Raw genomic sequence first — 22,825 nt, forward strand, 5'->3', positions numbered from 1 at the left:
CCCCTGCAGTTGTGGGATGTGCCAGTGTGCCAAGGTGTGCACTCAATCAAGTTTGTAATCTCAAACTAACAACAGACATACACTGGAAACAGCTTTTAACAAGTCTCTAGTCTCTGCATACTTTGCAGTACCTGAAGAACACTGGACAAAGCATTACCTCTATATTTTAAGTCGAAGTCAGCACAAGTGTCCCCAATTATAACATGTTCAAGGTTTTTTTTTTTTAATTTATTGATTTATTATTTCCCTGTCGATGATCAAAGACCCAGGTAAATTCTAATTTCATCTACTCTACGTTGGACAATTTATATTCAAATCTACAGTCTAACAATGACAGGCACTTGATGATTCATTGATGCTTTGGTTTGGTCAGGCTCTACTTTTCCCTAATTGGTTAAAGAAATCTTTTGCTTATTGGTTATTCCAAAACAGAGGGAAATACTTACTGTTCTCTGAAAAAGTATTGTAAAGAGCAAGGGTTTTTTGGGTTATACGATGCATGCAAAAAGCGGTATACCTTGAAAGAACAGCATAGTAACGGCCTGGTTCAACACACATTTTGCAGAGTATAGTGCATCATTCAAATTAAATCATGGGCAATCTATAGCATAATTGTGTTTCCATATTGCAGGGATGCCATCCCGTGACTTTTGTACTGCCTAAATCAATATCAAATACCTAAATTGACAGCTAAATTAAATTTTTAGAACTTCTGTGAAAATCTGATGTTTAGTTCTTTTTTTTTCTTATTGAAAATGGAAAATAGTTGAAATTGTCACAGGAAGTTTTAATATTGTTACTAATATGAATCTCTACTTAAAAAGTTTTAGGTCAAATAATACAACTGTTCACATGGTGAGATTTGCATTTCTCAATGCAAAAAAAGTTTGATCATTGTTCTCTGAGAGGACAAATTAAATGCAGGAAAATAATGAAAGTAGGGTTAGGTCACTGATTGGATAGAAAAATACATGCCACGTCACACCAGCAATGTGTTAAAGGCATTAGAAAGGCAGAACACAACAAGCACACAGAATCCAGTCAGTGAACCTGAGGGAAGACTGCAGGATCTCAGAGATACAGGCTGACCCTTGGTTATTAGATGCAGCAGATTGAAGCCCGACATGGCTGCTGGATAAAGGCACTCCAAGCACCACTAGATTCAAACCCCCCTCAGCAGGGCCAAGAACTGCGCTGGATAAGGAGAAGGGTGGGGGAGGGAAAAAAACAACATATGACAACAAAGGTCAAGATAAATAACGATAATTAAAGACAAAATGTGGATATGAAGGAAGAAGCCTCTGCAATTGCTTAGGGTCCCCATTCTTCATGCTTCAAGGCTATTAGTTAAGGCAAGAGCAATGATGTAGATAAAGAGACAAAGAAAACAAACAAATCTACTACGACACAACGCGCACAGTAGATAAACTTGCAAAAGATCATGTAGGTGCAGCAACCACTTTACATATGACTGTTTTTAACAACTTGGGCCATGCTAACTTTGGACATAGAAACTGTGCCATGAAGAGAGTTAAGTTTCAACACGCAGTCACATAACATCAGACAAGGGAAATGGAAGTATTTCAGAAATTATTTGTCAGGATTAATTTTTTCATTTAATGTTTAGTAGTATCCAATTCCAACAGCTTAGGTAATGAAGATGACATACCAACTTCTAAGGAGTTATTACTGTTACTTTTTGTAAGATAAACATGACTTTATATGTTATTACAATGTTAATTTAATGCTTACTAGTTGAATAGTTACATTCTGTAATTGGGACAATCTAGAGCAGCGTGGATAAATTGCTTTCCGCACAGCACTGGTCCTCTCCTTACTCTTGCAACATTAAGGACCATGTAACGCTCTCAGTGTGTTAACATTGTATTATCGACATGTTTCTAATAAAGATGTCAGTCTCCAAGTACAATTTTATAATAAATTATGTTCATATAAAGTATACTAAATGCTTAAATGCCAAATTTAATAGTTCATAGGCATTAGTACAAGTTACACGGTGTACATCTCCAGTTTGGTCCATTATTGTTGATGAGAAAGCATTGTTGATTTGCATCTGTTGCTAACTTACAGTGCGACACTGCTTATCAATTTCCCTTTCGGATCAACAGAGTAAATATCAATCCATCCATCCATTCATTCATTCATCCACGGTTGGGTTGTGGAGGCAACAGGTCCAGGGGCGAAACTAAGACATCCCTCTCCCCAGCAACACTCCAGCTCCTAGGGGATCCCAAGGCGCTCCCAAGCCAGAAGGATATATTCCATCCAGAAAATTCTGAATCTGCCCAGGGGCTTCCTCCCATTTTGAATGTGCCTGAAATACTTTCAAAGGGAGGCGACCAGGAGACATCCTAGACAGATGCTCGAACCACCTCAGCTGATTCAGCTCTACTTCAAACTCCCTCCAGATGGTCGTGCTCCTCACCTAATCTCTAAGGCTGAGCCCAGCTACCCTCCAAAGAAAACCCATTTCAGCCGCAAACATTGCACAAGTATTAAGTTAAACCTTTTTAAACCAGTGGTCAGTGAGTTAACCTGTTGACAAATGAGCTTTGCCTCTTTAGCCACTGTGTACCAGTTCAAAGAAATATTGCATTTTGCACACCCAAACATTTTAAAGCAAGATGCAGATTATTAATATATAGTTACTGGCTTTCTCTACCAACACTGATTTCCGTAAATTTAATCTTCCACAGCATTTCAATGAGTTGCTTCAAGAGAAGGTGACCCTAGGTGACAATATCATTCAAATCTCATGTTTTCACATTTGCGTCAGCAAACATGCAGATTTGAATTTTGTGGAAATATTGCTTAATATCATTGCCTTATATCACAGGAACAAAGGGGGGGGGGGGGGGGGGCACATCATGACTGTCACTGAACAGTTTCAGCTATCAAAATAAGGTTTGTAACATGTTTTGTCTCCATCTCGATGGGCCTCGCCAATGTACTCCAAGTTTGATCTTGTGCACTACTGGGTTGCTCTTGCACTGCTTGTTCCATCTCACACACTGCTCAGTCGCTCTTGCGCAACCCTAATTCCAATCTGCACACTGCTAACAAGTCACTCTACTTCTAAAGCTGTATCCATATCCCCTCTTTGTGATCATATGGAGGTCCAGAAAAAGTACAATCACTTTAATAAAAAAAGGTTTTTTAACTAAGTGGGGGGGGCAGGCACATCATGACTAAACAAATGTTAAATGGCCTTGGAGATAGCTTTAATTGCCATTTTCCACAACTGCACTAAGCTCTTGGTGAAGATTATCAGCCTTCTATACTGCCGAACATTCAAGAATGTGTTGGGAATTATGGCACATGCTTTTTGTTGCAAATTACACAGAAAAAATAAATAAAAAATTTGAAAAAAAAAAAAAAAAACACACACACTGACCCCTATAAATGTCTAATCCATTTATTTTAGGGTATTAATTGCCATATAACATAGAACATTTTCACCTTGAAGGCAAAATGCCATTTTTGTCAAAGAGAAGCCAAAACTGCTGGTGCAGGGTTCCATTATCAAGACCAAGTCTGGCACCACAAGCACTTAACTTTTAGGACTGGCTTTATGCCAACAGATGGCAGATACCATTGGTAAAGTAGGCATAGGGTTTGTTGTGACTTTCTGTGGACGTTCAATTTAACTAATATGCTATACTCAGTAGTTAAAGATGAGAAGTCACGAAGAATCAAAGATGAGACAGATTCAGCTGCTTCGCGGTCCAATGATGGTTTATTGCAGTTACAATATGACCACTCATGAGAAGTAGCCCGGGCTAAGTCTGAAGTCTCTTCTGAAAGTTTCCATCTTTTATACAATTTGGGGCCTGAGGCTGCTCCTCCCCGGGGCCCCTCCTTTCATATGGCGTATTTACCCCATCCTTCCACCGTTATGTCTTATTTACTCATTTTACCTGAGGCTGGGTCCGTTGTCCTGTCTTTTTTAAAAACCCATTTATTCATATAATAGTCCCTCCTCCTACACCTGACTTTTCCCCTACATCCAGATCTCCTTTGATCATCTTTGGCTGCAATTAGCGTGAAGACCATGTCTGTTAATTAGCTCCAGTGATCATCATTTCGACTGTCATTAGCGTGGGGGCCATACATTATAGTCCTAACTACAAGACAGAGACTGTGTCAGGCTTTGTAAGGCCCTTCCTGGACATGGTGCCCCATTGTCGCACATGCATTCATTAATGATAGACTCAGAGCTACACATTGGGGTTTTCCATAGTATTACATTCAGGGATTGTTAGACATCCTGATAGCCTGACACTACATTCCCCCCTGTGGTCCTGGAAAGGACCACCCATCAAGGAAAACCACATTTCTGTAAAGATTGTGCACACACAGATTAATGAAGTACATCACACTGATTATAGAGGTAAAAACCACACCAATAGTGATATGTCAGCATATTTGCATCCCACAGTGAGGATCACCATAAGATAAGTATCAGCTGCCAGGACAGCTGTATGACTTCACCTTAAAACCATCCCGGGACTTGCCCATCCTGATGGCCCCTGTGATCGTCACTGATGGGCTCCTACCTGAACCTTGCAGACATGGCCAGGGAAACATCCTCCCACATGTAGATCGTAAGAGGTAAAACCCTCGCCAGGTGGCAAAGTCAGCAGTACAACATTTCAACACTAAACTAGAAGTATTATAAAAATCACGCGTGTACATGCAGATCAAATATACTTGTGAAGTAATAATATTTGTAACAGCACACACCAAACCATGTCTATTTCTGCTTATGCAACTAGTTACCTTTGGTCTGTTCTAAGGGCGAACCCTTGGCACACTTATGAGGGTCAACCCTCTTAAAACTTTTTTTGTAGAAAGATTTTTGTTATTGTTTGCTCCAGCTTCATTGCCACTAGGACAAGGCTTGCCGGTAAAAAATGTGTAAAAAAAAGGTTTCCCATCAGGCCTGCGTCTACACAGGCTAAACTTTCAACTTAGGGTTCACACCCTTGCTACTTCAACATTCATATTGTTATACAACAATATACTTATTCACGGTGCTTATGCACTTGTGAATACATCACTGAACCAGGCCCACATAGCATGGTTACTATTTCACTTATATTAATCATTATCCATAAATAAGCGCCAATTATTCGTCATTCCTCACGAACTTACGAAGCATTAATTAATTTCAATAACCGTTATTCAATAGTAATATGTTATACACCCTCTCCCTTATTGTAACATAGACTCATTCTCTTAGTACTCCCTGGCTCGGGGATCATTAGGTCCTCGCTGAGGTTAGGAGGGTTCCCCCACCCCCCTTCTCAGTACGGCTTCCAGTCCATTGACTGCTGTGGTTTGTTGTTGCAGTCTGTTTTGACAGAATCTGAGAGGAGTGGCGTTGGCTTGTCGCAGATGTGTTAAGGTTTGCTGGGCCTGATCATAGGCAGCCTGTGTCCGATCCACCTGCCTCTGGAGCGTGTTAGCTGTCTGTTGGGCATGGTTTAGTTGCTGAGTCAGTCTCTCTTGCTCCGCTCTCATCCGAGTCAGTTTTAGTTTGTACTTGTCTTTATGAGCAAAGCTTCTGATTTTCTGGATCTGCTTACGGGCCATTGGGGTTAGGCCTGCTAGCAGAGAAGTGTAGACTTCTGTAGTCATGGTTCCAATTTCACCTCGAAGATCGTTAAGGTGTATATACTGCTCAAAAGGGTGGGCCAGGAATCTTGAGATATGAGCTATATCACACGGGCAGACTTGAAGATAGGGCGGTCTGGCAGGTGGAGGTCTTGTCATCGGCTGGATTGGTGCTGCTGGTTGGCCGTCGTGGATCTCCGAAGGTTGTCCTCGATCCACTGGGTTGTCTGGACTTTCTGGGTTGGACGGGGGTCTGGGGAAGGCTGCTGGCCACTGGACCACAAGCAGATCTGCTGGTGGTCCCGCTGGATTCCCCCTGGGTGACGTCTGGGAATGGCTCCACTCAGGCCCCCCTGACGGCGGGTTGAAGTGCCTCTCGTCCTGCTGGAAGTCACCAAGGTGCCTATTCGGAACAAATGTGCTCGTAGCTAGATGTGGTAGTGTTCCTACGGGTGTGTGTGTGTGTTGTCCCCTCTGCTAGAACTGTGCCCCTGCCAATCATCCAGAGCCACTTGTGGTCTGGTAAAGACAGCCTCCACCATTTCCAACAGTCGGTGATGGAGACATGGTAGTTTTAGTGATTATAACATATGCATACGTATTTATGATTGTCTGCTGAAATTTGCCTTCCTTTTTATATGACTATTTACAACACGTACCTTGTGGGGAGCAGGTGGCGACCATTACATCCCTACCTGTTTCCCTACATTTCATGCAGCTCTATGCGCTCTTCCGAGTCTGGGTGAATTTGCATCTGTGTTACTGGGAATTGTCCTGTTATGCTTATGAAAAGACGTGATACTAGGAGACGGAGCAAAGGTATGACACAGCAGATCACTAGCAATACCACCAGCACAATTCCACCCAGCACTATTCCAGCCATTATTAAGTATTTTAGCCATCCCAATTTTCCTAGCCAGTCCCAAAAGCTTTTAATTTGTGTATTCCAATTGGAATTTTTTACATGTTCATTTCTCAGCCGCTTCATTTCATTCAGGACTTCCGTCAAACTACCACTGGAGCCTGTGTGTATTGGGATTAAGGTGCAGCATTCTTCCCCGATTACGTCACAAATTCCCTGATCCTCCGCCATGCGTGTTTCTATCACAAACCTGTTTTGTAGGGTCATTAATGACGTTGCATGTAACTGTTCCCGCACTAGTGCACCCAAGGGGACTTGATCCCAGGTAATATAAATTTCATCCGATGTTTTCCAATCCCATTCCCCATCTTGGTTGGAGTCTGGAACACTCCGTTTGTTCCTGAGGTGTGTTTGATTTTTATTTGATTCTTGTGTAATTAAGGATAATCGTCCTGTTAACATTATTGGAGCACATATACCCGTCCAGTTCGCAGGTAAGTGCGGTATCATGGTGGTGTTACTCTCGCAAGTCCAAAAGACATCTCCCAATGGTTCTGTTCCCTTTCCCAAATCTGGCACCCTGTATTGGGCTATATAGGATGAATTTTGTTCATAAATCACATGTCCCCCGTTTGGTATTATTTGTTTACATTGTATTCGAGCTTTTGGACTGGTCTCACATATTTTGATGGTTCCTGTGGTATTTCCTTTGGCAAGTTTCGGGTACCATGTTAATCTGCTGCATCTCACCAATCCCTCCGCATCCGTCATCACTGCTGATGCTCTCTGCGTAACCTCCTCCAATTCTTCTCCTCGTACTATGCAGAAGGGAAAGATAATGTCATCAGGCTTGCGCACCACAGGGGGAAGTACTGTCATTATATCATAATCATCATGAGAAAGCCTTTTGGGGCAGACCTTCTTATTTATACTCCAACCCGACAGTCCCCCTGCCATGTGCATTGTACAGTGGGGAAAACACTTGGAAATGTCTGGACAACCCCCTATCTCACTCCCTGGTAATGTCTGAACTTGGGGCAGTTTTTTAGCATTATAGCAGGCAATGCAGTCTCGTTTTTTCAGTTTTTTTGCTGCAAACATAGTTTTTATTGAATATTGTATCCATTGTTGGAACAAATTTGTGTCCCAATGTGCTGTTCTTAATTTGTTCAAATCCCGTCTTTGTCTTTTATTCATCAATCTTACGTTGATTCTAGCTTCTTCTACTGACATGCTCTGTCTTGTCTGTGTGTTTTGACACATTGTCTTAGTGCATCTCACCTGAATGGTCACCATCCCCTCCCCACGGCAGTCCGCATTTTGGGGATATCCCAGCCAATGCTTACCCATTGACTCGGCCCCTGTTATTTCTTCTGTTAACACATAATCATATATATCTGCTTTGACATGCATTACGTGTTTAATTTCCCCATTATCACTATCTATTATCCCTCTGTTAGTGGCTAATGTGGTCATTGCCAAAGCGCATGTGTCTAATGTGTGTCGTGGGGTGGCTGTGTTAGGATTAGTATTGGCCATTACTATAATTTCCCCCGTTGTTAATCTGCAAAGGGTTAACACCATCATGCAGCTAATCTGAATCAGAGGAAAACCAGTCCCGCTCCGGCGTGGGCGGATATGTGAAAGTTTGCGGGTCAGACGAGCCTGGTGCTTCTTCTTGTGGAGAAGGTGGTGATGGGTATGCATGTGAAAGGCCATCTGATGACCGTGCCACAATGCCATCAGAACCCTGTGCGTGTTGCAAACGGTGCTCCGCAGTTGCTGGTAGGCTCTCTTGAGGCAACACCTGACCTGCAGGACCACCTGCGTCAGCAAGAGGGTAACTATGCCTATCAGGCATATCGGCAGCATGAGAATGCTCCGATTCGCTGGATTGCAGTCTGTGCCGACTGCGGGCTGACAAACGGGCTGACCTCCTCTGTCCATACGGGGACAGTGACTCAGAACTTGAGGAGGCCGGTGACGGACTGGAACTGGTGTCCTGAGGGAGGCTGTGCGCTGCCCTTTCAGCATGCTCGGACCCCAACGGTTCTGGAAAGTGTCCAGGTGGGTCCGGTGGTCTATGGCGGGTGCAGTGATTCTTATGGAACCAGAAGGGCTTACCTTCGACCTTCAAGGCAGTGGGAGTAGTAAGCACGACCTTAAAGGGTCCCTCCCTACGTGGTTCGTTCCACTGACGCCTAAACACCCGTATGAATACCTGGTCACCAATTTGGACGTCTCGAACGTCAACCGGAATGTGCGTCTCGTCTTTGCCGTGGGCTTCTTTTACCTGTTGAAACACAAGTCTCTGGATTTGAGTTAATGCACGCAGATAATCCCCCAACTCACGTTCCAGTTGCGCAATGGCTGGCCCCTCCAGTGGTCCTCTAGTTTGTGGGAGAGGCATGGGACGCCCTGTAAGCATCTCATGAGGAGTTAGATGGGTTAGTCGATTAGTTTGGGAACGCATTGCTATCAACGCCAGGGGTAATGCATCTACCCATGTTAGTTTGCCATTGCAATCAGCCATGATCTTAGCGATTTTGGTTTTCAAGATACCATTAGCTCGCTCCACAGAAGCCTGAGACTGTGGGTGATAAACACTTCCGTACTTCTGCTTTATACCTAAGATTTTGAACATTTCCTGTATCACCTGTGAAACAAAATGCGGACCATTATCAGATGATATAGTATCTGGCATCCCAAACCTGAGAAACAATTCTCTACACAGAAACTTTGCTGCAGCCTTGTGATCAGCTTTGGAGGTGGGGCAGGCCTCAATCCACCTGCTGAACCTGCAAACAACAACCAGCATGTATCTTTTACCTTGTACCCGATCGATCATGTCCACATAATCCATAACCAGATGTCAAAAAGGACCATCTGGCATGGGAATGTGAGCTAAAGGCTGGGTGAACATTTTACGGACATTGTACTTTGGACAGTGAGGACAAATAGCAAGACAACCATCGGTGTCATGTACGGCGACCACCACACAGCTTGCAGTTTTCTGATAACTTGGGCCCTAGAACAATGATCAGGCTCATGCATCTTTTTAATAGCAATAGGCAGTAGAGACAGTGGCAAAACAAAGTGCCCGCGGAAACCCCGCCACAGCCCCGGATGGGGGTGCGATGTCCGAACAGCACCCCTTTGAACCCACAGGTGTTCTTCTGCCTCCGAGACCTTGTTTTGTGCTTCCATCAATGATGCCAGGTTTGTTATGGGTGCACAATCTTCTTCATATTGGTCCCTGCACCCAGTTGTTCCTGGGTCCTTTGGCCAGCAGGGGGTATATTCCAGAGGATAGCTTTTGTCGTGAGTTCTTCTGATGTGGAACTCTCCTCACCTCTCGATTGTGCAGCGTCATCACATCCCCCCCTCTTTCCTTTCTCCATCTGTATGTTAAGATCATAGGTTGCCTCGGGCTTGGCCTTAGTGCGTAGGAGTGGTGTATACTCACTCTCGCCCTGGTGTCCTTCTCCGTGTTCCTCGTCATCCAGCTCTTTGTCATCCTTTATTGAGCCCTCTTTTAGTTCATCTGAGAATCCATCTGACAACCTTTCTTCTTCACTCTTATTGTCCCCATCATCATCACTATCAATCGAAAGTTCTAATTCCTCTTCCCCTTTCTGGCCTCCTGACATTTTTGGCGGTAACAGAGATGTGTCTCGTTTACTAGACTCCTCCAATTGCTTAAGCAATTGTTGCTCTCTTTTTTCTATTTTCTTTATTCTCTCCCCACTCTTTCCACTGTCACTCCTAGATTCTGTTCTCCCACGTGCTCCCTTAGGTGTTTCTTCATGTGTTGCTTTCTTATGTGTTTTCTCATCTGCGTGTGGACAAAATGGCGAGGCCCATGCATCTCTTAACTCTTCCTCCACTTCATCACAGCACCTAGGATCAAAACTGCCTTCGAGAGGCCATCGATTTTTACCGGATGTTATCCTGTGCCAACTCCTCATGCATTGGCGAATTTTACGCTTGTTTGTTGGATGGGTGACAATGATTAATTTTGCAGGCGTTATTTCTTTTGTCTGTTTACTTTTGTTGGCTCCCATGTTCTATGGCAGTTCACAGCGACCCTTGAGGTAGTGTGGTCACTTATTAATTTTTCCTTTAACACCTGCCCCCCTTTTTCCTCACTGCCACTGATCATCTTTGGTTGCAATTAGCGTGAAGACCATGTCTGTTAATTAGCTCCAGTGATCATCATTTCGACTGTCATTAGCGTGGGGGCCATACATTATAGTCCTAACTACAAGACAGAGATTGTGTCAGGCTTTGTAAGGCCCTTCCATTTCTTGCAATCACGGATAACACAGATAAATTAAGAAAATATCTAACATATTTACACCTTAGGCTCAGCTCCAAGCCTGGACAAGAACGCTACTCATGGATCACTGCTGGCTGTAGCTCTGTGACTGAAGAGGGACAGTTCCAGAAGTATCATGTTGTTGACCAGAGTAGAGCTTTCTTAGAAGTTGCACCAATTCCGTTCAAAGCTCCTTTTGGACAGAATTTCTACACATAGATGAGGGGCCAAGGGTTTCTAGTTCAGTGGGCTTTTTGCTTATGATGTTGTCCTGTTGACTTTATCGAGCAGGGACCACCAGCTAGTAATGGGGTGGCTTGGAGCCAAGTGTGAAGCGGCCAGGAATTAGCACCTACAGTTCTGAGGACTTGGTCTTCAGCCGGAAAAAGTTTAATATCCCACTTCAAATTGGAAGAGGAACAGAGCAGGATACTAACCGGCAGAAATCCAAGAAAGGGCCACATGTATGAAAAGTTTAACTGCATTAACTCAAGGTTGGACAGCTCTGATCATGAAAGATCCCAAAGGGGTGATTCCATCCAACCACCAGCAAATAACCAGCCTCTGTGCGACATGGAATCTCCTGTCAGGCATCATAGCAGATAAGATAAGCATACAGGCTTACAATACATTAGTGGAACCCAGAGTGGAATTACGAGTAACACTAGAGGAGCTAAACAAAAGCTTTTGATCAACAGAATGATAACCCAAGACTGTAAGATCAGATATAGGTCTTTGCACCGCTTCGATTGTCGACAAAAAAAAAAAAAAATGTACAACCTATAACTCAGAGACATACACAGATACTGAAATACTTGGAATTCCCCAACATCAACAAGACACATTAAGAAGTCGATAGGACTGCGGAAAACCAGCCTGAGACCAATTCAAACACAACCGACAACGGCACAAATGATCATCAACTCCACTGGGCGGCTGTAGCTTAGGAGGAAGAGCAGTCGCCCAACAATCGGAAGGTCGGTGGTTCGACTCTGGCTTCCCCAGGATACATGTCGAAGCATCCTTGGGCACGTTGAACCACGTTGCTCCCCCAGTGTAGAAAGCACGTAGTTATGTGTATCTTAAGACGTGCTGTATGAATGTGTGTGAGTGGGGCGAATGCGGCATGTAGTGAAGCGCTTTGAGTGGTCAGTTAGACTAGAAAAGCGCTATACAAGTACCAGTCCATTTACCATTTACTATCAACTAAGGCGCTGACCCCATTGCTTTACTGCATAGACCTGAACCCCTTTGAGCCAGACCATCACGAAGAGGAGCTATGGAAACCAGTTCCTCCTCTGTATTTATGACATCAAGCTGTATGCTAGGACTGCGTGAGAGCTTGATGTCGCAAACAGCTTAATGTCGTCCAAGTAGTGCATCTAGCTAATGATTGCTCCACTTTGTAAATGGTATCCATAACCACCCTCTGTCATGATCTGGCTGGGGGCCTTCAGGTCTATGCAGAACAGCATCTCCTTGGTAGATGCTGCACTTGATGGTAACTTATGCAATGGGCTTTGAATTAGCCTCTAAGATTTGTTTTCCACAGTCCCACTGAGTTCTCGATGAAGGCCTTAGTGTGCTGTTGATAGAGTTCCGAGTACCTGTGTGTGGAGCACTTGCTACAACAGTTGTAGCAGTTCACATGGTAAACCAGTCTATGCACAAATTTGTTTGTCCGAACTTGTATGTTACTGAGGACTGTCAGTAACTATCTCGATTAAATATGTCACATGCTATGCTTTAAAAGACTTCATAACAATGGATTGTCAAAAAATAAAAAATAAAAACACGGCAAAAGATCCTAAAGTTCTAGAGTTGACACTTAAGCACTGACACTAGCATGTTACTCTACCTAGAAGAGCAGCAGGTAGTACAGGGTGGAAGACAGAGCTCCTGCTTTGCCCAAGGGTATGATGAAGGGCCAAGAAGAGCCCACGTCTAAGGAAGGCAGCCATGAAACAGCGACACTACAGAAAAAAAAAAAAAAAAAAAAAAAAGAGAGCATAGACGTTGGATTATTATAATTTACTTATGGTTGAGCCAATCCAAAAGGCATATAATAGTAAATATTCACAGAAAATATTTTTTGTGTATCTGTGCCTATATAATTTAATATGATTAAATTTATTAGATAATAAATAATCTAATGCATATCTAATTTAGTCTAAAAACACTGAGACATCATTTTTTGGCCATATCGCAAACCATGGGTCGCAATACATCAAGAATACCTGCTGTATTCTCACACGGTCTCAGGTGGTCAAATCACCTGCATGTGGAATTTAAATGACAATGAAATTTATTACATTCAAACACAACGTAAAGTCAGAGCTGCCATTCACTCATTCTAATTGTAATTATTCAAATAATGGAGTTAAAGTGAATCTGAAACGACACAATATGTGTGTTGTGCATTGAAAGGGACACAGATGTGTGTGTACACTCAGTTAACATGAAGCTCCATACATTAACATTTATTCTATCTTAACACCATTACTGATAAATGTTTTAGTAATGAACAGCGAGTGTAACCTGCAGAAATTCCAAACTACTGTTTTATTCTAAAGGATAGGATTGATATTAAAAGTCATACTAAAGAATTTGGCTTCCCCTACAGTTGTGGGATGCAACACCACTGTCATAAAAAACAATTCTCCATGAGTCATGCAAATGCACAGCCATACACATGAATTTGTTGTCATGTTGAAGAGAGGTTAAGAGGCTTCTTTAACATTGCTTTAAAGGAGTTTTAACTTCTGTACTTAAAAACAGTTAACAGATTTTTTTTCATGTTAAAAGGGGAACTCCGGTATTTTTAAACCTAGACCTTATTTGTGGCATGAAATACGTTTATCTACTCACCGAAAACAGTTTGGCGAAAGTCGGCGTCCTTCGAAAGCTATTTAGAAAACTCGCGATAGGCGTCTATCCATATAACGGAGTGAACGGGGCAGGGACGATGCAGCTTCTAAATAAGGCATTATCAGTCTTTATTTCACCAATACTTTAAGAAGAATGAATGAACAAACTCGTACTATAGCTCTGTTAGCACTTAGTTACTGTTATGTGGCCATTTGCAGCTATAGGAGAGCTAACGGAGGGAATTCTACACACACCTCTATTGAGACGACTTCATCGACAGGCAAGACTGCAGCACAGCTCATTCACTCCAGTAAGAACGTCCATCTTACTCAAAGTCGTCGTTCACATTGTCAAAATCTGATAAATATCCTGCCATGTTGCACAAAACTAGCAGTAGCAAACTCTGTGTGAAGTTAGCAGACTGTCACAGAGAAAGGAGTAAATAAACTGTGCTCCAGGGGTGTGTGTGGATGAAGTAGTCCCAGTAGAGTGCCTGTGTAGAAAGTAGCCACGTAACAGTAGCTATGTGGTAACAGAGCAATAGTACACGTTCATTCATTCATTCTTCTTAAAATATTTGTGAAATAAAACTATTACTTCAGAAGTGGTTAGCTGGAACTGGGAATGATCTCACATCAATCTTGATCTTGTTCCAAGTAAAGAAAAACCTGTTAAACTTGCCAGTTGCAATGCAAGCTAAGCAGGCTTCATTGTAGAAGCAATACAATTCAGTAGCAACACAATATTCTGTGCATACTTTGTTTTTTTCCATCTATAGCCATATTAATTTAAAGTTATGTTTACATTACAAATTATTACATGAGAAACAATGCCTTCATATTTCTTGTCTCACATAAATGTCCTTATCAACTGCAAGGCAGATGCACTAACACACAAGTCTGTTGCATTTGGTAAAATTAGGTCTACATTCTTCCCATATCCATATTTGGATCGTCCGTACTGGTTCTTCCTTCTCTGTCTGCAGCAACAGGCAGTCTACAGTTGCAACAGAAGCCTTCAGGTGCAACAGGTGCAACTCTCCAAGCCTGGCTTATATAGAATTAGTGTATCTGTACATATAGTGTAAGGGAGCCAATGATAGCATGAGTGTGTGAGTGTGTGTGTGTGTGTGTGGGACGTTCGCTAAAGACTGAAAAAGAGGGGCTATTTTGGATAGTAAAATACTTACTAAGTAAGCAATTAGGTCAACAGGTTGGAAGGACATGTATTTTGACTTGATGGCCATTCACATTAGCTATTGTCCAATTTGTCTGTGCTTATGGTCATGCCGTTTGGTCTATCAGTGAGACTGAGAATATGAAATGCTAAATCACCCCAGCCTCAGCCAAGGCCAACAGCGCCAGCTCCAACCAAGGCACACGCAACAGTGCCAGCCCCGACCGAGGCCCATGGTGCAGCAACAAGGCCCACACCACCGCAGAAGCCAGCTACGCCTGAGTCAGAACTCACTGAGCCAGCTGTATCGAGTCCAGCCCCTAAGCCTGCCTGAACAATCTCCAGGAGGAGGAAGAAAGAAAAGTAGCTCAAAGCTTTATACATCAGTTTCTTACCTGGCTACCATGACCCATCACATTCCTTAGCCAAATTACAAAGCCTCTGCACTACCACCAGAACCACAGCATAGAGCAATGCCAGGACACCATGGCCACAGCCCAGGACCAGGTGCCTACTACCACATCAAACCTAAGGCCTGCATCTCAAGTCTTGTTCCTGTCCAGGTCACCACAGCCACCACCCCTCAAGCCCTGCTCCTGTTCCTGTCTGGGGGTCTGTAGATGCTCTTCCACCTGCTTCAGCTCCTGAGCCCCACCTTTCAGATTCTGGCTCCATCAACGCCCTGGTCAGTCCACTCCATGTCCCCAAAGGGGCGCTAGATTCATCTAACATCCAGCCAGTCCCTGCTCATGTTCATGTCTCAGAGCCTGTAGACAGTCTATCAGTCCCTGCTCTTGTTCCTGTATCATAGCTTTTAGATTCTGTACCACCATGGGGTCTGCAGGCCACCCACCAGTCTATTTTGCAGTTCCCCTTCAAGTTCCTGCACCAGTCCTGGGACCTGTAGGCATTCCACCAGCTTCAGCCGAGGAGGGTGCCTGTCTCATTTGCTTCACCAGTCTTGCCTGCATACTATTCCAGCACACAGTGGGGTCCCCGTTTCACAGGTCATACTAGCCTTTTCTGCTGCTCTCCTGCATTCCAGTAAACTCCCAGAGGAATCCCCCTTTCACCAGTATTGCTGCCTCCTGGAGCAGGTTAGGGTCCCCTGTTGCTCCCTGGATGAGTTTCTGGTTTATTGGTCACACCTGCACTTTGGCCAACCCCAAAAGGAGTTTGTCAGTTACATTTTTCACTTGCCTGCCCTGTCCTGACACAGGTGCTCTCTATGTGCTCCAAAGTTCCATCTTCTTGGAAAAACAGTGAAGCATACGTGTATAATAATTAGGGCTGAAACGATTCCTTGAGTAATGATTACAAAAGTCCCTGATGCAAATTATTTCCTTCGATGTGTCGTTTAATTTTTTTACAAGTATACGTTGCTCAGTAGTCACCCTGTTTTACACAGACATTTATTACTGTCACACAACGTGCGTATGTGGTGCATTTGTATCAAGCTTGGTTTGATGGTGTGATGGAAGAAACCAGAGAAAACAATGAGGAGTAAAATCAGAGAAGATGACAAAAAAGATGTATCACGTTTGGGACCATTTCAAACAAAAGTGAAATTACTGTACAGTGTGTCCATTGTAAAACTGAATTAGTTTACAACAATACCAAAACGTCAATGTTAAAACATGTCAGCAGAAAGCACCTAGTTCATATATCGAGTCCAATGAGCGGAACAAACACAAAAGTAACATTTCACATTAGCATTTGAATGTAAATCAGTAGGCTTGTTAGTTGAGAAGAACACTTGTAGAGAACATAAGTAAGATGAGGCTTGGTTGAGTGGTATAGTACCGTATACGTTTTAATTTCTATCCAATAATTTCTCAAAAAGAGCACCTTGTGTTTTTTTGTGTTAGCAGTGGTGTCGGATTTCCATTGAAATATCACCAGAATGACCCCCCGCCATCACAAGCACACTATCATTTTTTCCTTAATCTTCCTCTGCCTATCACAGAAGCTTTCAGCCTGTAAGCTGTTAATGTGAACCAATATTCTCAGTCACATTAAAGTACAGCCAAAATAAAAATACACGCGTTGCCAAAAGTAATTTTAGCAGACTATGTATATATTTCAGCTGCACTCAATTACAGTATTTGAAAGTGGAGACAGTAGGAGAGAAGCAAACAGATGTTAACTGTTGACAGAGCTTCACAAAAGGAAGGAAGCAAATACCTTGTGTTCTATAGTAAAATATTAATTTGTACAGAAAAACTTTTTGGCATATTTGCCAGCTATACGTAAAAACTAGTTTAATGTAAATTTTTCTCTTTTAAATTGTTAACATTGCAAAAGTATTGACCCGATTACTTGATAGAATACTTGATTGCTTAAATAAGTGTTTGCTGCGGCCCTAATATTAATATAGAAAAATTCTTAAATTGCTATCATTCATATATTTTTGTCAGACAGCTAAATATAGCCGAAATTGTTATTGAAAAGCAATTGTCAACTTGCACTTGCCTAAATAATCTCTAGACAGCAGTTCAGCTCTATTAAAATCCTAATATTAGAACTGCTGCATCATTGGGCAAAAATCACCAATGAAGTATACATTAAAGTAAAACATGCGCAATGAATTTGAATTTGGCTATTTCTTCACATATGTTGATCTCCCACCAAGAGAGTCAAGAGATTATCTAAATTAGCTGTCTGCTACTGGTTAGCCTTATTGTATCTTTGACAAATGGTCTGTTAGAGGAGCATTGGGCACTCATAGATAAAAAGGAGAGGCAGAGAAACTGTTAATAAAAACGTAAAAATTGGGCCTGATGTCTGTTGGTTCCCTGTTTTATGTCGGTTTTGGCCTCAGCCAAAGACAGGTGTACATATAGTAAGCTAAGTGAGACGAAACCTAGTGAGAGCAGTAACAAATTATCAGGAAAATAATTTGAGGTTCAGGTCTAGGACCCTGGGTGCTTTTATAAGTCTAAGCCACACGCCAGTCATCTGTAGTGACTTGCTTGCAGCATAAGCCACAAGAAAACATGAAAAGTCAAAAGCCAGACTAGGAACCTGTTAACATTTAACCTGTTAACTTACTGGCAAGCTGTTAACATAATACACAATTCAGATTGTAATGCATGATTCTGTGGGTTCCAGCACAGGCACATCGAGGAAAATGAAGCAGCAGATAAAATAGCTTAGTTAGCCACTTTGAGCGAAATCGTTAATATCATAGTAGTTTATAATAGTGGGAAGAGTTGAAGCTGAGCAAGTAGTTGAGGCTAAGGCAGGGTCATTGTAGACTGTATGGTATTTCATTTACAGGCTAATACCCAGATGGCTCAATTGAGACTGGAAAGCAAGCTTTACTGCAGTGTTCATTGTACCATAAGTAGTGGAAGAAGCTATTCGAAGACCTGGAGGAGATGGGAGAAACTGTTGATAACCTGGCTGAGTCAAAATTTCATACTGATGGACGTTTTTCCACTCAAATTGACCGTTTCTGCGAGTGTAATTGCCTTGTAATGGAGGAATCCAAACTGTAGGGGGCAGCTGTATGCCATCCATACGTCTAGTCAACCACACAAAAATAAAGAATAAGAACTAAACATTGCTGTGGTGTTTGTATATGCAAAATACAGCGTATTAAGTTGTTATCGGCTTGTGTAATTCATAATTGCAAGTGAATTTAGTCAGAACAATGGAGAAATCCTACTCATACACGGCCATTTAGGGTGGGACGTCATTCCGACTTCGAAGCAAATACAAGCTCGAGTGAGCTTCGTATACGTGGGTCATTTAAAACACAACAGGAGCATTGTGGAATGGGAGACGTTGTAATAAGATGTCGAAGTGATGGTCTCTCTCAGTGCCACAAGTATGCATACTGCTATGGTGCGTGACCCAGCACTGCATAACTACCGCCTTGTCCCCAGTTTCTATTAGCTAACAGCTTAAATCGAAAATAACACTGAAGATATCACTACAGTGTTGTTTCCATTTTGATCGATTTGATCGACCTTTCTAAAATGCCACAAAAATTGTTTCATATTACTGACATGGGTTATTTTCTTCAATATACGGACACTCTAGAAACATCTCGAATTAGCCCTACGTCACAGTATGTGCTGCCTGTTGGAAGTTAGTTGAACAATTAGTTCAAAGTAGGACATACCAGAAAGAAGCAGAAGCGGGAACACAATGTTGAGAAACGAGACACTGTTTTGTTGCGATAATCTTCCTTTCTGAGCCCAGCACATCAAATGGACCTGGAGTAGCCACACAGGATCCTTAAGCTAACAGCTTTGTTATCCCCACAGTGTGCCTCTTTGGACATCAGCCTGAGTGTACGAGTAGAATGTCAGGAGACCTGCACATCTCCTGTTATGGTCACGAAGCGGGCCGGGGGTGGGGAAAGAAAAACTAAGTTATTTAAGCAAATAAATAGAGTAGAAGAAATGCGAGTAAGTTTGTTTGTTTTTAAATGGTGCAGTGAAAATTAATGTTAATTCTTAAGAAAGAAAAAATATCGCGTAATTTTATTGATCTAATGTTGGCTCGATTAAAATGTAACATAAAGAAAACAGCCACGTGTCATCATTGCCCCGGAGTTACAACCAACATTAGGAGTGTGGAATGCTAACAATGCCAAAGTTATGTGATGTTTCACAAGACTTGGCTTCACGTAAACTTGGCTTCACAGTAAATTCTGTCTTATCTGCAGAACTTATTATTCATTATCCGAAAATTAGTGTCTAGTGTCTACTCTGACATTAAGATCTTAACAAATGAATAACCCTTTTAGGGTCATCTTCGAATAGATTTTCCTCTTGAATTGGTAAGGGGACAAGTTAAGCAGTGAAGGCACCTCTTACAACTTTGTGTTTTACCTAGTGAAGTCCAAATAATCCATAAAACACAAAGACCTCTTTGGATCACAAGACAGCAACCTTTTATCTTACTCACTATTGTTTGTTGTGTAGTTAGTATGGAGTATTTTTATGCACTTCCCAATGAATAAAACAAATTATTTTACTTAAGAAAGTTCATTCTTGTGTCCATCAAATGTATGATAGATCAATCATTTTATTGTTCAAAGTTTGAGATAATGACAAAAGATAACTGATCTGAGGAGCCAAGAATAAAAACAAGTTGCTCATTATTGTGTCACTGAAGTCTTCGGCCGATCCAGGCAGAGTTGTGTCATCACAGAGGTGGATCTTAGCCAGTGCAGCAGATGGAGAGTAGCTGCAATGCCTGACCCATGCTGCCTGCAGCCACCTTGGTCCCTTTAGGTTTGAAAGTCATTTGGCCATGTGACAAGATTTCTAACCAGCATGCACTGCTTCAGGACCATCATAAATCACATGAAGTCAGCGCTGCACAGTACTACATAAAGTCGAACGCACCAGTTGTTTCCACAATTTTGCTTTTTTTCTAAACATAGTCTGGAGAAGATGGCGGTGTGAGTGCACATGTGTATTGGAGCTCATGCACCAACAGAACAAACGCCAGGTGAAATATAGTTTTTTTTATATATATATATTGAGCTCAGCATTTTTCTCATTGCAGAGTGCATAATGACATTACAAAATTAATCACTTCTCAATAATAGTTGCAGTTACTTGAAGTCACAAACAGCCTGTGTATTAATGATGGACAAGAGGCTGAGTACTGGCAACTGGTCAATCATGCTGTGGCATGGTGAAAGAACAATCATCTCATCGTGAATACAAACAAAACAGAAAAGATTATTGTCGATTTTGGGAGGACCAGGAGTAAGCCAAACACTGTCTCTGTCTTAAGTAAAGAGTTGGAGGTGGTTGAGGAATATAGATACCTGGGAGTCTACCTCTAGATCCAGCAAATCTATAACAAATACAACACCTTTCTCATACCAGTCAGCTTTAAAATGTATTTATTTTTAATTGTAATCATCCTGTTATTTCATAAGGTTGACCCGTGGGGAAAAAAATTGTCTAAAGCTACAGAGCTACCTGTAGCTTTAGATGTAAGAATTCTGCCAAATGTAGTTGTATCTCTGCAAAGCCAATAACTAAGTGACCTTTTGCACCTTCTATAAGGTTTGAAAAGTTATTGTCTTCTCTTCGAAAAGGATTTTTTTTTTTACTGCTATTCCAAAGTATTTCACTTCTGGTTTGACTCTAATTTAATGTATGGGAAGCAGTTCAAATTCATAACTGTTGAGGCATTGTCCCAACGCAATGGAAAATATCAAAATCACATCTCGGGCTTTGTGGACCCCGTGCTTTCACAATGAACAGTTATTGCTGGCAGGAAGGACCTTCTGTGTCTTTTTCTATTGCAGTGGAGCTGAAGAAGCCTCAAACTGATCCCACCCCTGTTGTTTCAACATGAGGACCCCGTATTTGTCTCTCATGAAGGTTAAAGTGTCCTCTGCAAACTGACTAATTTTAGATTCTTTATCCATTATTGTAATTCCTTTAAATTATAGCATTTTTTTAGAACAACTTGAGTGGTTGCTGTCACAAGGCTTCAAATGCTTTCAAAGGCTTTTATTGCGATCTCTGCTGACTTCCATCATGTCACACTGGATCAGTTTGTGGACTTTTCAACTTGGAAAAACTGGACAATATGCCTCATGTATGCTTCAGTGAGGAATGCATAAAGTGCCATCCCCTGCCCCCGCTAGGAAGATCAAACCACAACCTAATACATCTCCAGCCAAAGTACAAGCCATAAGTGCAGAGGCAACCAACCACGTACACCTTCAGGAAGCAGACTCCTGAGGCAGAGGAGACTAGACTGTGCTGCAGGGTTTACATTGGGAGGATATAGAGGAGTCACACATTGCACAACTGATGACCTAAACCTCTGTATGGACTATGTAGTCCCCACAAGAACTGTACGCTGCTTAAATAATAATCAACCCTAATGATACTCGCAATGTCAAAAACCCCTTAATAAAAAGAATAGGGTATTTCAGTACAGTTTATTTGTATAGCACCAAATCACAACAAATGTTATCTCAAGGCACTTCAATAATACAGTCCAATTCAAGCCAATTAGAGTCCAATTCATAGTAATCATAAGCCAATCAAATCCAATTAATTTAAAATGAATCCAATTCATACATACAGATCAAATTGAAAAACAATTTCCTAGTTAAGGAAACCAACAGATTGCACCAAAATTTATCTTCAATCCAATCTCCCACCCTGAGCCTGTATGAGGCGACTGTGGAGAGAAACGACTCCCTTTTAACAGGAAGAAAACGCTGGCAGAACCAGACTCAGGAAGGGTGGCCATCCGCCTCGACCAGCTGAGGTTTGAGTGGACAAAAAAGAGGGGACACCATACACCATAACACCATTTAAAGGATATCTGTTGAGACAGGGAAACACAAGTTAATGACAACAATAATGCCAGCTGAGAAATTAAATGGGGGAGAAAAAGAGCAAAATGAGGAAAGGTGCGACATAAGAGGCCCTCCCAGCAGTCTAGGCTTATAGCAGCTTAATTATGGGATGTTTCAGGATCACCTGAGCCATCCCTACCTATAAGCTTTATCAAAAAGGAAAGTTTTAAGCCTAATTTTAAAGTTAGAGAAGGTGTCTGCTTCCTGGACATATACTGGCAGCTGGTTCCACAAGAGAGGGGCCAGATAACTGAAGGCTCTACCTCCCATTCTACTTTTAGAAACTCTGGGAACAACAAGTAAACCTGCAGTTTGAGAGTGAAGTGCTCTGTTGGGAAAATATTTAACAATGAGATCTTTAAGATATGATGGAGCTTGGTCATTAAGAGCTTTATGTGTGAGGAGAAGAATCTTAAATTCTATTCTGAATTTAACAGGGAGCCAATGAAGAGAAGCTAAAACTGGAGAAATATGATCTCTCCTGTTAGTTCTCATCAGAACTCTGGCTGCAGTATTTTGGATCAGTTGTTCCTCACTGTAGTACTAGAAGCCAAGAAAATGCCATCTAGAGTAACTATATAGCTAGACAATTTCTCCCTGAAGTGCTCAG

General features: G+C 42.0%; 1 protein-coding gene across 5 annotated transcripts in view; it reads right to left on the minus strand.

Annotated features, from left to right (window-relative positions):
- Nucleotides 1-19,206, minus strand: part of msrb3 (methionine sulfoxide reductase B3) — a 36,691-nt gene extending 17,485 nt beyond the window's left edge. Inside the window, exons 1-2 of one of the 5 annotated variants that reach the window (XM_072377518.1) lie at nt 18,991-19,081; nt 1,051-1,194 (exon numbers count right to left, since the gene is read on the minus strand). In XM_072377518.1, the coding sequence (XP_072233619.1) occupies nt 1,051-1,126 (76 nt within the window). In that variant the 5' untranslated portion in view covers nt 1,127-1,194; nt 18,991-19,081. Of the gene's footprint in view, nt 1-1,050; nt 1,195-12,675; nt 12,791-18,990 lie in introns of those variants that run through there. The other 4 variants (XM_072377516.1, XM_072377519.1, XM_072377520.1 and 1 more) reach the window with 4 other exon arrangements.
- Between the last annotated feature and the right edge of the window lie 3,619 nt (nt 19,207-22,825).

This window comes from Leuresthes tenuis, unplaced genomic scaffold, assembly GCF_036924035.1.
Source record: "Leuresthes tenuis unplaced genomic scaffold, fLeuTen1.0.hap1 SCAF_23, whole genome shotgun sequence".
In the NCBI taxonomy this organism is placed as follows: domain Eukaryota; kingdom Metazoa; phylum Chordata; class Actinopteri; order Atheriniformes; family Atherinopsidae; genus Leuresthes; species Leuresthes tenuis.